Source organism: Pygoscelis adeliae, unplaced genomic scaffold (genome assembly GCF_000699105.1).
Source record: "Pygoscelis adeliae isolate BGI_AS28 unplaced genomic scaffold, ASM69910v1 Scaffold100, whole genome shotgun sequence".
NCBI lineage: Eukaryota > Metazoa > Chordata > Aves > Sphenisciformes > Spheniscidae > Pygoscelis > Pygoscelis adeliae.
This window is the reverse complement of record NW_008824034.1, coordinates 2185964-2207197: the sequence shown is the minus strand read 5'-3', so window position 1 is coordinate 2207197 and position 21234 is coordinate 2185964. Positions and strand designations below refer to the sequence as shown.

Sequence of the window (21234 nt, the reverse complement as noted above, 5' to 3'; positions counted from 1 at the left end):
GGGTGATTTTTGGGCCTGAGTCCTGTCCCTTTCCATGGCAGGCAGTAGGTATCATCCTACTATTCATAAGATACTAGGGCAGGGGTCTCTAGTGTGCTCCAAGTTTTATAAACTCTGGAAAGGTCTTTATAGTCACATAGCTAAATGGTTATTTGGAGTGATGTAGCAAAATATCTCAAGGAAAGAATTGTTCAGAGAACTGGAACGGGCCAGCAGCATCCAATCCTCCATACATTTCTAGCAGACCCTTATAAATGTCGTTCCAGAGGGTCTCAGACTATGAGCATCTGAGTCTTGGTCCTTGCTGAAGATGTCTATTTCTTGCATTACCATGGAATATGTGAAGTTTCTCACAGGCTAGAGAATTTTGCTGTAATCCCTAGGGTGTTTTACCACTGCCAAAACCACCAGATTGTTAGGGTGAATTTGTGTTTTAACCACTCTGCTCCCCGAAACATCTCTTTTCGTGTGCTTTGCATTGTAATACTGCATCTGACATGCTGCATTGCACTTATCTGTGTCTTATACTAGAGAGCTTCTTCTCATCTTCTTTCATGGATGGGAGCAGAGTGGTTTAAATCAAAGCATTTGACTTTGAACCTCTCTTGAGCTGGCCTTCAGGCAAGTTCTTTCTGATCAAAGACAGAAGCATACCAGGGTCCAAGTATTAAGGCTGAATAATTGGTTCAGACTAAAATAAGAACTGTCCCAAGCCTCCACGAAAAAAGTTTTTATGAAGTTTAAAAAAAGTGCAGGTAACTTTTTTCCCCCTGATACACTTTTGCATTTTCTGAGGGAGTTCCACTTCAGAGACTGCTAATGCTGTATCTGACCATGTTCACGCTAGAAACACTGGTTGAATTTACCAGTCAAAGCTTATCAGATTACTTTAGAAACAGTCAGAATTAGGGGTCCTGAAGCAGAGTTGCTTTTTGTATGGCAGGAAGTGGGATACCATCAGCATAGCAGAATATAATTGAGGTGATTTTGAAAGATCCTGATTTCTCCTGCAGCACAGGATTCCCCATTTCTCTGAAGAAATTCATATAGCATGTATTTCCACAGCACATATAGCTGTGGCTTTTCTGGAGATATCACAGACCCTTCAAACTGGGGGGAGAAAAACAAACCAACAACCAGGCAATCATAAGCAATTTACCAGACGGACCGGGATGCCTGTAGCATCCCAAGCAGCCTGAGCCTGTCTGCCTCTGTTTAGGATAAATACTGAAACCGCACCTCCGTGAACACTTCTGCCTTTGCCCATCAGTAATGTGTATATAGAAAGTCTATGCCTGGGGATCAGCTAACGGGATTATTCACAGACACAAAATGAAGCTGGCCCAATCCTGACGTCCTTTGCAGCCCTCCCTGCAGCCTGCTGAGAGGGGCAAAAGCAGGATCAGGCTCCAGGTCCTCATAATTTTGGCAGCCTTTGAGGAATGTGGAGGGAATCTGGAAGGGGGGCAGCAGTGGAAATAGGCTCACATTTTTGTTGTTGTTGTTTTTCATTTTTAATAGAACAACTTTCAGTCCTAAAGGAAACCCTGGTGAAGTGGTAAGGCTTTTGTCTCTTGCTATAATGCCACTGAGCTTTGGATTGACCTGTGTGATACAGTGACACTGTGTGGTTTGAATTTTTACATACAGCTGCATAAAGCAATTCTCATGTAAATGTTGGAGGTAAATAAGCCTGCTGTTGGTCTGCTGCATGGACACATATGCTCGAACCATTAGGCTCGAAAGCTCCCCGTCGCTGTGGACGCCGGCAGGGGTTGCGCAGGGAAAAGTTTTGATGCGGCCGTTTTCACCCAGTTTGAGGAAAAGCGCCCAGCACTGCACGCGATGAGTGGAAATTAGGGGCAAGGTACTACGGGTAAGAGTTTCGTTTAAGCGACAGAGCGTTCCAAACGAAAGCGTACAGCCTTAAATCCAGTACACGTTATGTCCTGATGCTACAACAGGCGGTGTGTGTAACTAGGAGATCACTTTAGCTGCGCTGCTGTAGCGTTGTCTGGTTCTTGTAGTTGTCGCTTGTTTTCCTGCCTTGAGCTATGGCACGTAAAGATCCTCATGTATCGTTTAAAAACTTCGATGCTAAAAAATTTTGAAACTCCTCCCTACAGTATGACAGTATTCCTCTTGCCGCTTTAAATGTCTCCTGTATGTTTCTATCGACCATCTGATCCTCAGTCAGAGCTGGTAATTTATTGTGTGAGCGTCTCAGCATTTATTTATGCAATGTTCCCCACAGTTATATAATACATCGCTGACATTTTGTCTGGAGTTGCCCAAAGAGGTTTCCGGATTTCATTTAGTACCTAGTTATTTAAAAACTGGGTATTTTATGGGTTTGTACAACTTGGAAGCACCAATGTGTGTTTGGTTTAAAAAAAAAAAGTTTATGTAACTAGTTTTTAATTTACTTCAATTTACCAATTTTTCTATTACTTACAGCTCCAAATGACCACTTACTATACAGCAACCGGTCCCAGATCAACTCTACTTTGAAAGCTTGTGAAGATGCGTTGCATGATGCAGAAACAGCATGCAGACTCCAGCCATACTGGTTGAAAGTAAGTTCTGACTCCAGTTGTACTTTGTTTTAAAACCTTGATACTGCCCTGGATAGAAAACCATTGGAGCGGTCAGACAGCTGAATCGGAGAGAGGCTTTAAGTCCTGTAACTTCTTGGACTCCTGGGACTTACAGACGTTTAACCATGATATTCTTGAGCTTCCTGAGGTGAAGGAAGAGAGTGATAATCCTGGAGGATGAGCTAATGCTATTGTCTTTGACCTGGATGAATCACAAGGTCATGAACTCCCTCTAAAAATTGAATGCTGTGCTTATATCATTCTGTAAGGACGTAATGACTATTTCAGGAGATTAATGTAGGGGAAGTAGATTTCTCCAAGATCAGTTGGGCTCAGGTGCTGTAAGAATCATCGTCGCTTGAGTTAGAGAATATCCCAGTTCTGCCTGCAAGAGTTTTCAGGACCATTGTGGTTAAAAACCCAGACACTGGTGGTGTCTAGGTATAAAAGATGGTTATAGTCAGTCTCCCTGCCTAACTTTTTCTTCTCCGGAAAGATCTTTTGTAATTTCATATTGGTTTTATTGCATATTCTCATGACAAAGGAACAAAAGCTGCAACTATGGATGTGTTTTGTTGCAGGGTCACCTAAGGAAAGGACAAGCATTAGCTAATCTGGGGAAAACAGAAGAAGCTTTAAGAGAGTTTCTATTCTGCCTTGCTCTAGATACTGGGAACAAGACGGCCAAGTCTGAGGCACAAAAGGTGAGTTCCCTAAATCATCTGGAACTGCATTATTGTTTTCAGTGGCCTTTCATAAAGGAGGATAAGAATTTTTCTTTTCTTTTCCCCTCTCTCATTACTGCAAAGAGCTGGACGGAGAGATATATCCGGACTGTTGTTCAAACTTGAGTTATGTGTATTGCTTACTTGAAGATAGGGAGGTAGCAAGAAAACATACTCGGCAGGCACTATATGGAAACAGTTGCTCATGGTGTTAGCGTCAGCAAATTTGAAGTAAAACTGAATTGTTAATAATTGCCAACCACAAACTATTGTGTGTCCCTGTAGTCAAATTTCTAATCTGTTTCCTAGCTTGGCAATGTATTACCAACGGCAGAGTGCAGAAGAGGGGGAGTTGCTATTGAATGTTGCGCTCTGCCAGTCAGTGGCCTGATACAACACGCAGCACCTGTCAGACTCCACTTGGGAGCAGCAGCTCTCTTCCTACTGCCAGTCGTGCTGCACTGAGTATCAGTGAAAGAGGCGTGAAAGGAAGCAGTCAACAAAAGAAGAGCTGTTTCAAAATAGTTTTATTAAAGGTCGCTAATAATTAATGCTAATTAAGCAAAAAATGGATCTGCAGTGAGGCTTTTTTCAATAGCAGCCCAAGATGTGGTGTGTGGATTCTTAAATGGTTTTTGCAAAGACTGCTCTCTTTTGCACACCCCTCAAATCTCTGGTTTCTTGTGAATCGGTGTTTTTACATTTGACCATTTTTTTTGTTGTCGTAGCTAAAAGGCTCAGTGTCGCAGTGATAGCTTATGGTAATAAAAATGTATAGTTCTATTTTCCTTGTACTCAATTTCCTTTTATGGCAGTGCATTCACGATTTTTTCCATCACTGGTGGGATGGGAATTTTGGGTTAGTGTGCTGTAATACGTAAGGCTTTCTAAAAGCACAGTAGAATTCTTACAGTAACGCACTGTTCATGAAGGTAACTGAGAGTATAACCTGGTTGGCTGTAGTGCAATCAAATTTTTATCTCATTTCGTATATGGTTGAGATTTCCATCTCGAGTGGGTTTTTTTGTCACTGATATTTGGGCGTGTTGGTTGGTTGTTTTCCCCACTGGGTTCCATGCAGTCTTTCACTGTCATTGTGTCATGATTTGTTTTCATAGTCATGCTGGGAGACTTCCTGTGCACTAGAGCAAGAAGAGCAGGAACAAACGGATATGTTTCTAAATTCAGACTCCAGATAGCCTTATCCAAGACACCTGATTTCTGAGCAGTGGGGTTCTGAGAAAAACTAGGCTTCTTATGGCTGATAGAATTACTTGTGCACTCATCAGACACAGAGTTCATCCATGATGCAATGTTCTACTGGGTCATTTCCAAGGCTGTTTGCATAACAATGACATACTACATTTTACCAAATTCTTTGGGTGCAGCTGTGATGTTCTGCTTGTATTAACTGTCTGTCCATGTTAGTTTTGATATAGCGTGATCCTGTGGAATCCTTTTTGGCTTTAAAAAGAAATCTTAGCTGTCATGTGGCTTCCTCAGGCATCAGCAGGATCACCTCAGTAGTATGTTGAAATCAGTTTTTGAAGTGTGAATCTTCCATTCAGCTGTTTGTTTCCTTAAATAATCATCTGATAAGCTATGCCGTACAAGTGGCTACAAGCTGCTACTTGATACAGATTCACTTATTTTCTGGTAGCAAATGAAGAAATAGCATTTTGCTACTGCCTACTTTTTCTGTATTCTCACATAAGTGAATTAAAAATACAATATCAGAGACCTTTGCTTCACTGAACTTGGATTAAGCCTGTGAGATGAGTGCTTTCTGTACTAGTAAACTCCAGCAAACGCTTCTGATGTGCAGCAAAAAACATATTTAAGAAAGAAGTTAGTATTTCTGGTGAGCTCTGAAGTGCAGGACGAGAGGCCAAAGGCATGTGTGTCACATCACAGAGAATGGTTAATAACTTTTTATGGGCTTATTTAACTCTGAAAATGTCTCTTGCTGTCTGTTTGGCCTATATTGCATTAGCTCTTGCGCTTCTTTTTGTTCTTACCCTAGTCTAAAGGGCTCTTTAAATGGTTTTAACAGAATCAAGGATGCTTCTTTCAGCTATTCCCTTACTTGCTTTTTCATTCAGAAGGTTGCAAGGAAGGAACTAAGCAGTGAAGTATTGTGTTTTATATCACAGCTTCTACTTAGTTTGTTTTCACTCATCCCGGGAAATGCTCAGGAACACTTACCCGAAATCCTGCAGCTGTTGTCACATCACTCTAGATTAAAGGGGAATCTCCTAAATTCAGTGGGATCTGGAGGCACCAGCCATAACCTACAAAGGTTGCTCAAGGTAAAGATCAAGTCTGATGTGTGGTCTTAATTTGTTGTGTGTTTTATGTTCACGTTGGGAAACCTTCTCTCCTTTTCACCTCTGGGAGATAGGAGGATACATTTTCTCAGATTTTACTGAGTTTCAGAACATATGAAACAATGCTGACTTACTGAAGCCTCTTTATCCGACTGCTTTTTCTTTAATAGAAGTCCTCTGTTGTTGTTCTGATAAATTTTATGCCGGAGTTGAGCAGGTACTATTCCTGTCTTTAGCTCTTCCAAGTAGTCGGTAGTGGGAAAGGGCCTCTAGAGATTGGATTGAGATACCCTCAAAAGCTATGAAATGCTGAAATCGAGGGTTTCAGCTTGAACTGTAACTGATGATGTCAGTGACAAAACCATCCTGCATTCAGATTCTGTACACTCCTTAGGGGTTATTGTAGAGACACATAAGATATATTAGCTACTCCTTAAGTTTGGTTTGACAGCCACAGTTTTGTAAATGGCTGTAGAGTTCACATTCATGGGTTTGTAAGGGCCACTTTTGCTTCACTGAAACCTGAACTTTGAGTATAGGTTTTACATATACCGTATACGTAGGAGAAAACTTCACTAGTTCCTTACAAACAAAAATGGTAGGTTTTGAGCAGCCCTGTTGAGACTGATAAGAACAATCGGTGACATCGCCTTCTGGAAAGGCCATTAGGATATTCTGAAAAGAAACCCTTTTGTATGACCCTTTCATTAAGTCATCTGAGGGACAGTTCACTCATCTTTCTGCATGTTACACATCACTACAGCTCCTGATCACAATCCACAGTATCTGCTTTCAGGTTCATCTGGGGAGTTGATGTGACAAGCTGATAGGCGATGTCCTGTGTAATGGCTGCTCACAGGTTGTTCTGGAGCCATAACGGGATAAAGAATGATCATTTTATCCTTTGCGAAAGAAATCTGTCTTGCTGAAGGAAGCTCTGTGCATTTTCTCTGTTACAAATTTTGTATGTTTATACTGCTTCCTTAACATAAACTCGCATTGTTTTGCTTGTTTGATGGTTGATACCATCATTATGATATAAACAATATGCATTTTTCCATAGGTTAAGTGATAACATTATATTTAACCTGAGATCTAGCCACATTTCTGCCTGAATCAAGTTTCATGACCAAGCTATAAAGCCACACATAAGGGCTGAAGATATTTAGTGCCGGGGCGGAGGTGGTGGTGGTGGTAGAAATAGTTCGCATTTTTTTTTTTTCATTAAAGTCAGGCCCTGACACAGCAATTCTCAAACTGTTGCTTGTTGACCTACAAAGTCCTTCCTGGTCATCCATAATATTAAAGACTTGTGACAGGTTTGGGGTTTTTTACTTACCAAGTTGTTGGAAGATTGGTCTAATGTCAGTCCTCTCTTCACACAGGTAAATGTGGAACAGAAAAAGGGTTTTCCCATTCAAGAGGAACCAAATGTAACTACTTCTGGTAGTTTGAGGAAATCTATACAAATTACAGAGAGCAAAAAGGACTGCTCAGAGGAGGAGAACAAACTCACCTCCATGCCAGAGTCTGCCTTTCTCATTTCTGAGAAGTGCAGCCTCCTGAAAAGGAAGTGCTGCTCAGAGGAGATGCGAAGTGCTGAGGTACCCTGCAAACTGATGAAGAAAGGTACGTTGAATTACGCACAGGGTAAGTTCCATGGCATGCAATCAGTGGAAATTTTGCTTTTATAAAACTTAGAGGAAGAGAGTCCAAATTACACTTTGGCTTTTATATTTTCTCTTTAGCCTAATCGGGGCATGACGTGGAATCTTTATTTGCTGTGTTAAAAAAAAAAAGTTAGTCTAAAAAGGGGGCTAAGAAGGTTAGATCAAGTACTTGTTTATCAGCAGAAATCTGAGTCTTTTAAGGAACATCAGTGTCATGCATGGCCTTAGCACTTTCTGGATCAATTTAAAAAAGTTTGTTTAAAAGCACAAATTCCATTTGTTCATGATATCTGGCCTTGTTTGCATGCTGTGGGATGTATTTACAATGGTATGACAGAAGAATTTGTCCCACTTTAGACTTCCAACACTAATAAAAAATGTTTTGACATTAATTGTTAATGCAAGGCTAAATTCAACCCTCTGTAAGTGGGTATAATGTCACCAAAATTAAGGGGAGGTATGCTGATTTGTGCCAAAACTGAATTTGATGCTTTGCATAGAAATTATTGTAACGATGGCTAATGGTTCAGTAACTTGCAAGTGAATACATTACACATTTAAATATTGGATGCTGCTTGTAGGTACACAGAATACTGTTGTGTTTACATAGTTCTGTTCACATTATAATATGTTTTTTATTGATAGATACAGTTGATACTAAGGGAAATAGTGCTGGACAACATATTCCATTTGAATTTGTGGATCCATCAGATTTGGACTGCTCCCTGTGTATGAGGTATCCATTGTTTTCTTGTGGATGTCTAACTTTTAAGACACATCTTTACCTTTTATGACCTAGAGATTTTCTAGCTTTCTTGGTACTTATTTTTCCCTCTGGCTTGAAATTAGCTTTTATTGTAACTGTTACTCCAATGATGCATTTCTAGACCTTTGGTTCTGAACGTCATCGATGAATAAGAACTCTTTGATGTGCTGTAGGCTAGTGATTGTTTGGGAAAGGACACGTAAGGTCACGTGAGGGTTAAGCATTTTAGTGAAGGTGTCGGAAAGATTTCCTCTCACCACTTGCACACGCTCACCCCCTGACACACATAGTACACAAAACCACAGTTTGTCCTTTGGACTTTGTAGAGCTGTGTATGATGTTATATAATGCACAAAATAGCTAAAGAGACCACATCCTATGGATATTCCAAGTCTGCATGTAAAATACTGTATTGCTGCTATTGCAGTAGGAGGACTTTGCAAGTAAACAAGAACATGTTTTTCCTCTATTGCTTTAGAGATGTGTTCCTTAGTTTATTAAGGCCATCACTACACTTGCTCGATGATCTCTTCTTCCAGTTAAATAACAGAGTTATTCTTGGGGACAGCAGTGACTTGATAAAAACAGTAAGAGTTGTCAACTACATCTATTTTACTACTTGTTTTGTAAAAACATTTTAATTTCGGCAAATATACATGTGGGGTTTTGTTACTGACTTTTTAGAAGGAAATATTGGGAAGGTGTTTCACAGGGGTCTTGACCTCTGCAGTGAGTGTTGCTTAGATTTGTCTTTTTAATTACTCAGGTTTCTCAATGTGTGTTGGGGTTAGTCTTGCACTATATTTTAAATTCTGAAATAGCAGATAGCCTCTTCATGGATTTATTTCTGAACGCCTGTGCCTGGAGAAATGTGGATTTGCTTTGTTTTGTTGTTTGTATATTGGGGGAGGCTTCAACTTCAAACTGAAACCTTTGGGGGAACAGCTGCTGTGTTGTTTGATTTGCTTCTGCTTGGAATAAATCAGATCTGCCCCCTCTCCCTCTGTCTGCCTACAGCTGAAACGTGTTCCAAAAGTTTATACAGCTGTCAAAACACTTGATACTGCTAAGAGCAAAACTTCCCTCTTACCAGAAAGCTACACAATTGGTCTTAGCTGGTTTTAATGAGTCTGTGTGTTTATGATCATTATGTCCACAAAACATTTTTCAGATGTTTTTAATAAAATTAATTAGCCCCACTTCCTCATCCTCTATGTTAAATCAGAAACAGCCAGACTACAATACATTTGTAAAAGAATTAGCTCAAGGATTGCTGGCTCCCTTACAGTATAGAGGATGTTGGTGCTGATCTTGTAATTGCTATCACAAATACAGGCCTTGCATCTAGAAGGATGCTAGCTTTGTAACATCACTGCAACAATGAAGGCTTGTGCTAAGGGAAGCTGTCACAAGATCTTTTTCTTGCTATTAATGCAGACTGATAGTAATTATTTCCTGTCACGTTCTTCAGAAGTATTTTTAGGGATTTGGATCTTGAGATACTACTAATACCTAGTAACCTACTGACCTGTTCACAATTAACTGCAGGAGCTGTTATTAACCTATTTGTCCGATGGAGTGGCCAAAATGTTATCGATCTACATTTGTTCCAGCAGCAAGCAGAAAATAAAAAATGATAGTCAAAGTAACATACTGGTGAGAAATGAAGGAGCATTACTCAGCAAGAGTGAATATTTAGTTTCTGCTGTTATAATAGCTTAAAGTGATGTCATGAGAAATCTTGGTGTATAGTGTTTCTTTCTGCAAGTCATGAGGCTGGTCCAGGTCTCCTTAGAGTTAGGAAAAAGTTGCTGCTGGCTTCAGTGAGAGCTAGAGCAGAATCATGCTTTTTAACAGGAATTTCTTGTCTTTATGCTAACATTTCAGATCAAGTAAGTTGCTACTAAATAATTACATATGCAAACCAGTTCTTACTAAATTCTACAATATGTTTCAGTATTTTACATAGTTCAAAGCAATAAGGTAGCCTTGGTGCAGTGAGTTTCTGTTCACTAAACAATTAACAAGGGTTTTAAATTATACAGTCAAGTTGCAATAAGATAGGTGTGGTATTTTAGATACTTCATATGTTCCCTTGCTTAAATGTCAATATTTATAGTAACTAATGACATTTAATAAACTGGCTATGGCAATCTTGCTAAGAGCCAATTAGGTTCTTAAATACACTCATCTTATTAAAGGTGCTAATAAATGTGGGTTTACGTATTTATAATTTCCACATGTATAATAGGATTTAGTGTACTGCTTCGATAAACTAATAATTTAAAGTAAAATTATTAATTCACTTAAATTATAATTGGACTAATATTTGAGACCCTAAAATGCTTAGACAGTATGTTGTAAAATACAGTATATGCCAAACAATGTCTAGTTTTGAATATTTTCTATTTAAAAAAACCTTCTATATTATTTATGTCTTTAAGGTACTTATTGGCAAGGAAACATCACTTTGCAATATCACATAATCATAATAATGAAGTCAAAAATCGCTACATGAAAATAAGCATCACAGAGTTACTTGAAATGGGTAAAGATTGGATACCATGATACTTTGAAGACTTGGCCTTATATATTTAATACTTTTTTCTAGACGAAACATGATTCTGATGTCACTTATTTTCCAGAAAAGCAGTCATTTGAAAGTTAAAAACTGTCTACTCCAACAAAACTGCTTTCCAAGTCCACATTAGAATTGGCAGTAATACAGTTTATTGCAATCATTTATGTGGGCTATTACTGCAAATAGCTATTTTGTGCTTAGCTTTACACATACAAGTAATCACATGACCTCCACAGTAATAGTGCAAGTATTGCTCAATTTCATTAGAAAAAGTTAGATGGTCCAACTTATACTTCTATTTATTGCTCACATAGAAGAAAATTAAATCCTGGCTTGTTGGAAGTCAATATTCTGCCTCACATTCACTGAAATCAGGGCTGCCTTTCACATTAGGTGGCAATACAAAAGTCTGTAAGCTGAATAAATATGAAGGTTGGTTGAAGAAATTAAAAGCAAGGAACAGCTTTATCCCTGGAGTAGTCAGTAGTTAAATTAGGGAATGAATACAGCTTTTTTGGTAATAGTTTTTCGTTTTACTTTGGTACATGATATTGTTGTCTCTTTGGTTTTGGATTTTTCCAATCCAGGCTCTTCTATGAACCTGTCACTACACCTTGTGGACACACCTTCTGTCTCAAATGTCTTGAGAGATGCCTGGATCACAACCCAAAATGTCCCCTGTGTAAGGAAGGGCTCTCAGAGGTAAGGATGCTTGGATTTTCTCAGCATAAATTCAAGGGCACACCATAGGATCAAGTAGCACCTTCAGAAACCATTGGTATTTCCCAACTCAAAAAAAAATTACATAACTTAAGAAAAATGTGTTGGGTTTTTTTAAATGCCCTTGTGACTTAGAAAGCATGGATAGTCTTCTCTGTTCAAACCTTAGGGCCAGACCTGTACTTGGAAAATCTGGGAAGGGAAATCACCTACAGATTGTCTAAGATAATGCTCATAACATAGGGAATAGTTCGATAAACGTCTCTTCAGTGGCAGTGCAATGTTAAAAGATCATTTTTTGCTACAGATATAAGAAAGTGGAGCTAACAGATGACTACCTTGTGCATAGGCACCGTACACTTTGAAATGCTAGACATTATCTATAACTGCTTGTGTGTGTTTTTACTGCAGTGCTTGGCTATGAGGAAATACTGTAAAACAGTACTAATGGAGGAGTTAATAGCTAGGTATCTTCCAGAGGAACTCACTGAAAGAAGAAAGATTTATGAAGAGGAAATAGCAGAGCTTTCCAAGTATGTAATCCATTTATGTAAAATCCAATCTTTAATACTACTGCCGTTAGCTGATGAATGGCTCCTGCTGCTGTGGAACACGAGCTAAGATGCTGACAGAGGAGCTTCTTTCTTGGTATCATGGGATTTCAGAGAGAACAGGGTCCAGGTGAAATTGTGCTTTGAGTTAGCATAACAACTGGACACTGCTAAACAATGAACAGAAATAGAAGAAATCCAGAAGGTTGCTTTATAAACAAGGTATAAAGCAATGTGGTTGCTTTCTGTGGCCCTCCGTGAAAGCCACAGAGTGAGACAATAGGTGGAAGTAGTCTCACAGGCTGGGGGTTGGAATGTACTGGGTAGGGTAGAAATGGGATTAAGGAAAACAAAGTAAATAAAAGCAATAATAGAGATGCATTAATGCTCTCACTAGCAAAACCAGAAAGCATAACTAAAAATTCTTCTGCTAGGAAGTGGTATATCACTTTCCATAATATCTAGTCAATTAAGGGGGAAAATAATTTCAGTTTTTACTTACTCCATTAAATAGAAATTATAACATAGTTAGAATAAAATTCTTAAAGATACCATAATTTTAAATAATATGTTATTGCATAAAATGTATTTTATACCTTGTCAGTAGTTGGGTAAAATGTCAATCTGGTTTGTCCTTTCTTTATTACAGCCTAAATAAGAATGTTCCTATATTTGTCTGCACAATGGCTTACCCTACCGTCCCATGCCCTTTGCACATCTTCGAGCCATGTTATCGCCTGATGATTCGAAGGTGCATGGAGACTGGCACCAAACAATTTGGGATGTGCATCAGTGACCCTGTAAAGGGGTGAGTGAGCAGCGTGCTCGGACCGTGTGATCTACACCACTTAGTCTGGAGCAAGTCTCTCTGGAGAGGTGCAGAAAGGTCCATGGCTGTAATATCTGTGATAGTTTTCCAGCAGAGAGTTTCCTCCTGATCATGCTGGTTAAAGACATTGAGAAGGCTGAAGTTTCTCTTGTGAGCACTTAGATTCTGACTAATATTACTGCCCATTTTTCTTGAAAACATGCATAGCTAGTGTATGTTATACAAAGTTGAGCTGCAGACCTTTTGTAATACATGAAAAGGAAGTGCATTTTCTACTGTTTTGAAATCTGTTGAATGCTTTTGCACAAGAAATCAAATTGAGATGGCAGTAAGGTGTGTTGGTGGGTTTAGTTTTTTTAAATTATGAAAAGAATAGCTAAGCTATTGGGATACACTTCTATCCTCACTGTTCTGAATATAGCGGAGGCTGCAGAGGTACGATGGGACCTTCATAAGGACTGGCTGAGCATTTACATTGAGCCATTTACAGTCGGTCTTAGGTACTTTGACCTTAATGTTTGTCTCTATATTTAGCTTTCCTCCCTTCTTTTCCTCCCTTTTCCTTTCATGTACACCATGAAAAGTATGATGTACACAAAATACGCACCTATAAAGTAAAATCTGCTGAAATTGTGGGAAAACTTTTTTCTTTATAGATTTCATAGTACTTCCATAACTCTAATATTCTGAATTGCACTTGTTCTTCTGTACAAATTGACTGAACATGCTAGGATTACGGAGGAAGTGTGCTTCTGAGCTGTGTAACTTTCAATTTCACAAGATGTTCCCTGTATTCCAAAACATGTAGTTAGTGTTAATCAGATTAGACAGCCTGAATCTTCCTGATAGTTTTGAAAACAATTGTGGAATAATTTGAACTACAGCAGGTCGGTACTGTGAACAATAGAAATGAGCTGACACTGGTAAATACCTTTGTGGTAGGGACTGGCTGTATGGCAGTTCTGTGGAACTAAGGGTGGAGAGAATAAGACTTGTTTACTTGCTTTTGTTCTGATTTCAATAGGTTTGCAGATTATGGCTGCATTCTGGAGATAAGAAATGTTGAATTCTTTGCTGATGGTCGCTCTGTTGTAGACAGCATCGGCAAGAGGAGGTTTAAGGTGATACGGCACAGCCAGCGTGATGGCTATAATACAGCGGATATTGAGTACATTGAGGATCAAAAGGTAAATTTAGAAATATTTCTTTTTAAACTGTATTATATGTGAAATGCTAAGCATATGTTTTCAGTGAGTTCTTCTTTTTGTGGAACAGTTTCTAGTAAAACAAACTTGTGGTATTTACTAACTGCTCATGGTTACAGATGGGAAACAAAATAGTTACCACAAGCATGCATGCACACTGCCCGTACACTGAAGAGTGTTTTTCCTAGAGGTTTTTAGCAGAAGACAAAACTAAGTGAATCCAGGATGAGATCTTACTACTCTTTGACAGAATAACTGCAGTTTACAAGGGGGTGGGGGAGAACCTGCCTCCATTTGCATGGAAGCCAATTCAAAAACTCCCATTCGGGTAAGAAGGAGCAGGATTGGGTCCATTACACCTTCAAAATTACTTACGTTAATTCTTACTTAAAAAAATGTAGTCAGTCAAAGTATTCTGGGTGATGTATGAGCTTTTGGTATACAATGGGAAGATAAAATGTCTACTCTGAAGAGCTGCTAATAATAATTAAAAAAAAAGCTTTGCATAATCTTTTTTCTGTGTTGTACGATGTTTATGTAAAGGTGTTCTCATATAGCAATCCAGAAAGTGCTTGTTCTGCAAATAGGTATCTTTGGTTTAGAATATAGGATTTGATTGATTTGGGGGGGGGGGCAGGCAGAATAGCTTTCAGGATTTATCCCAGAACTCTCTTGGCATGCTTTTCTTTCTTTTCCTTTCCCCTACCCACCCCAGAAAATCTTAAAAATTAATGTCATGCCTTCCCCAACATGCAGACTGAACTAACAGTAACCTTCCTCCTCTCTTTATTCATTTCAGGTGCAAGGACAAGAGTATGCTGCATTACTTGTTCTCCATGATTCTGTCTACGATCAGGCATATATGTGGTTTAACTCCCTCAAGCAAGCTCTCAAAAGTAGAATTCTCAGTCACTTTGGTCCAATGCCAGCTAAGGATCCTGACCCACAGGTATCCAGAGTCAGTGGCTTATGTAACTTTTAGAGACAGAAATAGCAGGGATATCCGATGAGCTGGGAGGCATTGTGTTTTAAGATGAAAATATGAATACTCTTCATCTGTCCTGCATAAGCTAAGTATCTGAGTTATGTTGCCATATACCAGTGGTAGCACAGCTGCGAACAAAAAGCTCGTTATTTAATATTAGTAACTTCTTGAGACTACTTAACTGACTGTATTAATCCCAGGAGACTTAAATGCTTTTTTGTCTACTCCCCCAATTAAATGACTGAGAGAACACAGACAACAGGAAACTTGGTACTCTTGTTCAAGGACTGCAACTAGTAGTGATCATAAAATAACCAAATATAACAACAGAAACTAAATATGAAGGTGTCATAAAGCATGAAGAAGGGAGGGCAGGAATCCCAAAGAACTGGATCAATAATAACATGGGAACAAAATACATTAAAAAAATCTAGAAGGCCCAACCTATAAACTGTTGCTAGAAATAGAAATGCATCTTGCTTCTGCCTTCAACATCCTATTTCTAGGAAAGGGGCAACTGGTTGTAATTTGTTTCGAGCCAACCTGTAATCACAAGCCAATAGGTTGGCAATGAAATGACCTGCTTGCTAGATTGCTACCAAAATACTGTGTTTTCAAAGCTAAATCTTCAAAAACAAGACCTTACCATCTATATGTATCCTAACTTCTATTTTTTCCCCTTATTGCAGGCTAACCCTAATGGGCCAGCCTGGTGCTGGTGGGTCCTAGCTGTCCTTCCACTTGAGAACAGAGCTCAGCTCCCTTTCCTTGCCATGAAATCCCTCAAAGACCGCTTGAATGGCATCAGACGTGTCCTTACATTCATGTCTCGTACAAGATCACGGTGATGGTGAGGAGGAGAGCTGTGAAGTCTCCCACAGTACTTGACTGTAGACTGTCTCTTGTAACTTCATCTAACTGCAATAATGTCTTACAGATTTGAGTGTCAGGATGTTTCAAGCCTGAATTTCAAAGAAAATGAGTTAAAAAGAGCAAGGGATGTTTATGGATACTTCAATAGTTTCCATTTGGAACTCTGAGATGATTATTCAATCACTGCACTGCTAAATTAATAACAAATGTGATAGAACAAAAAGTGATCTTGTTTGCCATAAACCTTTTAAAAAGCTTAAGAGGTTTTTTAATTTATTTTATTTTTATTTTTTTAGTGGATAAAGGATAAACTGTGCAGTTTAATGTGAAGCAGAAATAATAACGTTAATGCATTATTTCAGTGAACTGCAAAGTCTTTTATTCCAAATGGTTCAGGTTTTATATAACATTGTGTAAAATAATGTTCACAACTTCCGTTTGATAATTTATTTTTGCACTATGATTTTTTGTTTCAAAATGTATATTATTTATGTGTTCATTCTCTAAAGGAAAGTGAGCTGCTCTATTTATTTATAGTGTTTTTACCCTGTATTTATGACTGGGGGCAAAATGATGATTCTAGCAGTGCACAAGCAACTGCTTTGATAATTTTTCAGATATTTGTGTTCAAATACTTTGAATGTTTTTCTACTTATCCCCAGTTCTACTGTAGCCTAAGAAGGATTTTCTCCCCCTGAAACAGCCTGCTGTGAAATCTTTGAATACACAGATTATGTCTGAGATAACTCAAGCACAGTTGTTGGAGCTTGATCCTATGCTTGCAACTAGGTTCCTGCTATCACAAAACAGTCAAGCACGTGCTTAACCTTAAGCATGAGTGTTTAAGTGCTTGGGTAAATTCAAGTATTGATCAATTGATGTTGGTGGGAATTGGCCATAGTGGTGACAGAAGGATCTATCCCCTAATTTTTCACAGAACAGAGAATAACTTGGAGTTGAATTTATATCTGAACTCTTTCTTGCAAGAATGGATAATGGCTACAATCAACTGCGAAGAAAGAGCCACAACATATGAAAAGTGGCTTCTCCTAAAGAAAACTGGAAGTACTGGTATCATTTCATTGTAGGTTACTACATAGACTTTTTTTTACATCAACTCTTGTTGCTGTTAAGATCAGTTTTATTTCTTTTAATTGTTTGGTGGGATTTGGCTTTGGAGTGTGTGTATGTGGGGGGGAGGGGGGAGTTATTTTGAACTGTAGGACTCAGAGCAGTTTGTGTCACATGAGAAGGAATATGTTGTAATAAATACTATTTATTTCACCCCAATCTTCAGGTTTCTGCTAGCTTCAAATCTCTACCCAGCCATTGCATTTCTCTTAAGAGATTGGGTAGTGTTGCTAATAATAGTTAACTCCCAAGGAAAACAAGTGAATTTTAGCATGATTACTTCTAGCTATAAAGCAGGTAAAAATAGGGCAGAAATGGGAATAGGAAGTATCTTGGGTTTGATTTTTTTTTTTTAAATCAACAGTTCATATACTTGTTTTGCTGCTTTTATTGCTTTCGGTGTACCACTTTCTGGTACTGATCTTGCCTCTATCTGACTTTGACTTTCACTGATTTCAACGTGAGCAGTACTGGGCCTTTTATTCTAAGCTGCTGTTTTTCTTTTCAGTGGCAAAAAAATAGATTGAACTGAGAATGTTATGGAATGCTACAAATTTCTTTGTTATTTTTACCCAGGATAGCACTCTTTGCCATTCCATGCCTTTATGGAAAAATTAAGTAGAATTTAATGTCAATTTTCCGTGTGTTTCCATCATCATCTCATCAGAAATATTTATTAGTTAAAAGTAATTTCCGTACTGTTAAGTTTCCATAAAACTACTTTTTTTTCCCCCTCTTGTTAAATTCTATAGAACTTTTCCACAAGGGTACCAAAGAAACAAATGGAAGACAAACATGTTTCAACCTTGTGATGCAAATGGAATATGTATCCTGTAGTGTTTGAGAGTAGCTCAATGCAAACACAATTTATTTCCATACTGCTAGATTGCTGCACTTCTTCCACAGGTGGTACTTTACATGCTTCTCTGTAAACAATGTATAGAAATACATATATGTTCTGAACAATAACAAGTGTATGGTGGCTGACACCTGCTATGCCATTTGTCTTCATAAGTCAACAACAAAGTGATTTCTACTTGTTTGGAAGTGAAGCTGCATTAAATGCAATTCTTCCTTAAACCATTATGTATTATTGCATAATATAAGGGGCCCATATTGCTCCCATGGAAAAAAGCTGTCACTTTGTTACTCTCATCTGTGAGAGAAGGACCTTACATACCTATTTTAAACTGTTTTCTCACTGATGTCATTGTTCTCTTTTCCTGCATGCTATGTCTTCTACATACTCATATTCTGCCTATTTTGTTGATTTAGAAATTGGCATGGAAGAAATCCATGATTTTAAAAGTGAATCTTGTCTCTTCTATTAGCTTTGAGTAAAGCTGCCAGAATTTCCTAAGCAGAAGCTAGTGTACATGCCCTGTATCATGAACGCCCAGTGCATTTGTTGCCACCTGGAAACACTGGACCTACTGCATGCACTGCATACAGTTGATCTGCATATGCACAACAAATCAAACACATCAAGAAAGCTCATCTGTACATGTACAGTAGCATTCTGTCTGGGACTGCTCTATGGCCACATCCTAGATTAATGGCTAAAGTCTGCAAATTCCATCAGAAGAAAAAAAAGAGAAACAGATTTGCTAGAGAACACAAACCTGTCCAGGAAAAGCTGGACAAGGAGTAGCCTTAGCCTTCAGTGAGTTGAGATGGTAAAGTTTCAGTGATGAGGTTTAAAATTCAAAAAAATCTTCTAGTTATGCCACAGTATTGCTGATTTTTTTTTTCAGTTGTATTAATCAGTACAAGGATGTAAATGCAACATTTACTACAGGCATGAATAAACAGCTGAACAGACTTAAAAATACCTTCACTTTAATTACAGAAATGGTATTGATCAGATAAAATACTAATTGGAGGAGTATTTTATTTAAGCTTCTCACATTTTTCTAGACACCAAACCCAGTCCCATAACTGGTCTCGCTCATCTGTTAAAAAAAAAATCATGGCTCAAACTTGCATTTCCTGTGTGGCCAGAAGTATTGATTAATCTTTGTTGTGAGGGCAGAAGTAATGCGTAGGCTTCTTGCTAGTTCTTCAAAGAAGTCAATTTCCATTGACTCTAGATCACTGAGTTAGGATTACTAAAATCAATCGACTTTTTTTTTTATTTCCAAGGAAATGTGATCAGTCCCCCTTTAAAAAAATAAAGGGGCGGGGGGGGAATACAAAAAGCAAGTCTTCTGTAATGGAGGTGGAGAGGGAACCAAGAGTAGATCGAACCGTAGCTGAGTAAGTGCCAGTCTCCTGGGCAATATCACCTAAACGTCTCCCAGAGACTTCTTGAAAGATTTAGACTTGCATTTGTAAGAGATGGTTTTGTTAATTTGAAATCTCTTTACTTTTCTGTAAATGAAGTATTTAACAAAATACATTAAAATAAATAACGAAGACTGGCTGTATCACCCTTCCAAATCTCTGTACATATACATTGTATGGTTTGTAATTAAAAACAGAAGTTTTCTGCAGGAAGTAATACTAATTTTTCATTTCCATATATAGACAGACTTATGACACTCAAAACAACTTTGCTTTGTCTTACATGCTCCTTTGTCTAGCAGTAACTTAAGGGGATATGTTTCCATGAAAATAGCTGTTATCTTGGCTAGCATGACTTGGTTGAAAGTAAACCTGAGACAGGACTGGATTAATCAGGAAAAATCATGAAACCTGACAGTGAACTCAGACACAGTTGTAGAAAATAGTTTAGTAGTTTCAATAATGAAATGATAAAATGGTGTGATAGGCCATTATCATGCTAAGTCTTAAGTGACATTCTGGTGTTAGTTGTAGAAGTTCCTCTTATGTTGTTTGTTTTAATTTTATTTTAAGTGCTGATATCTTCCATTACCTTGTAGCAGTAAGAGATATCAGCTGTCATACTGACTGGCTGACCTATTGCTTGGCCTATCCTTCTGTCCTGTGTGACTACTTACAGAACACCTGAACCATGGATTTCTTAATCCAAAGATTATTTTAATCTAAAAAAAATCATGTGGATTTTGATGTAGCAGGTCTGGCTTAATCTGTGCTGTAGAAAAAGAGCTTTATAAAATTAAGTTTTGTTTTAGATGGTCTTTTAATGATTTCTACTTGGTGCTGAAGTTTTACTGGTGTTTAAATTCATGACAGACAGGAGTCATATTTAAATGCAGTGTTTAGGAATGGAGAACATGTTCACAAACTCTTATTTTTAAAAAAGCGTAAATTAACTACAGTGTTTTTGTGCATAGAAACCCAATGGAACTATATGCACTTAGGGTGGTGCTTCCCATTTCCACCAAGTCCTGCATCAGATTAACTCAACCCCTGCTTAGCTCTCATTTAATGTCAGCTTCGCAACCTAACTTGTAACTGGTGCAGCACACAGTTTAGCATCTGGGGTTTATTCCAAAGCCTGGTAAATCAGTGAAAGTCTTACAGCTACAGAAAAATGGTAGTTTCAGCAAAGTCACTATTTTGAAATACTTTGCTAAATAAATATTGTCTGGGTGCAAGAAACTAATCTGCTTAGACGGGATTAAAATGGTGGATAATAAAAAAACTGAACTATTACATTGATTTACTCATCCAGGTATCATGTGAAGTGCTTACTAATCTTGGGAGTTTCATAAGGTCTAAAGTAACCCTCACATAGAAGTGCCTGTATTCTGTTATTGCCATTCTTGAGCTTTTTAATAGAGTCATAGCCATATATTTTATAAATATAAACATATGCACCTTTAAATCTTTACATTCAACTTGCAGAACAAAGGTTTACAGAGCAGAAGTGTAGCAAAACCAATGTAATAGCTTCTATAATTCCCTGGTGAGGAACAGAAGTACAAAAATGAGGAGTAAAAAGACTATCTGTGTAAGATGTCTTAATTTGGCACCATATGCTTGTCCAATTTAATTCCATCAAGCTATGTGGTTACAGGAGTGCCAGAAACATATCTATCAAGCCATTTAAAATAAAAAGTTTTGTGGACTTGTATATTCCATTTGTTTGTAAAACATCCTTTTGTGCACTGTAATGAACTTGAAACTTAAGTTATACTCTCATATCACTGAACAGAGTACGGTTCAGCTACCTCTACATAAGGTTGAAGTAATTTGTTTTTTCCAGATTTGTTCACATCGTCATATAAAATATATTTTAAAAAATCATAGTCCAAAGAACCTGTATGTGTTTGTAGATGTACTTATAACTATGTTGTACCAACAAAGTCTGTGTGGTGAGTTGTTTGCTAATTAAAATTTTTGTGTTC

General features: G+C 38.0%; 1 protein-coding gene across 1 annotated transcript in view; it reads left to right on the top strand.

Annotated features, from left to right (window-relative positions):
- The window catches only part of LONRF3 (LON peptidase N-terminal domain and ring finger 3), a 27149-nt gene extending 5915 nt beyond the window's left edge, over nt 1-21234 (top strand). Inside the window, exons 2-12 of the mRNA XM_009331315.1 lie at nt 2458-2576; nt 3179-3301; nt 5476-5631; nt 7035-7278; nt 7965-8055; nt 11254-11368; nt 11798-11919; nt 12587-12745; nt 13791-13953; nt 14771-14920; nt 15646-21234. Of these exons, the coding sequence (XP_009329590.1) occupies nt 2458-2576; nt 3179-3301; nt 5476-5631; nt 7035-7278; nt 7965-8055; nt 11254-11368; nt 11798-11919; nt 12587-12745; nt 13791-13953; nt 14771-14920; nt 15646-15804 (1601 nt within the window). The 3' untranslated portion in view covers nt 15805-21234. The remainder of the gene's footprint in view (nt 1-2457; nt 2577-3178; nt 3302-5475; nt 5632-7034; nt 7279-7964; nt 8056-11253; nt 11369-11797; nt 11920-12586; nt 12746-13790; nt 13954-14770; nt 14921-15645) is intronic.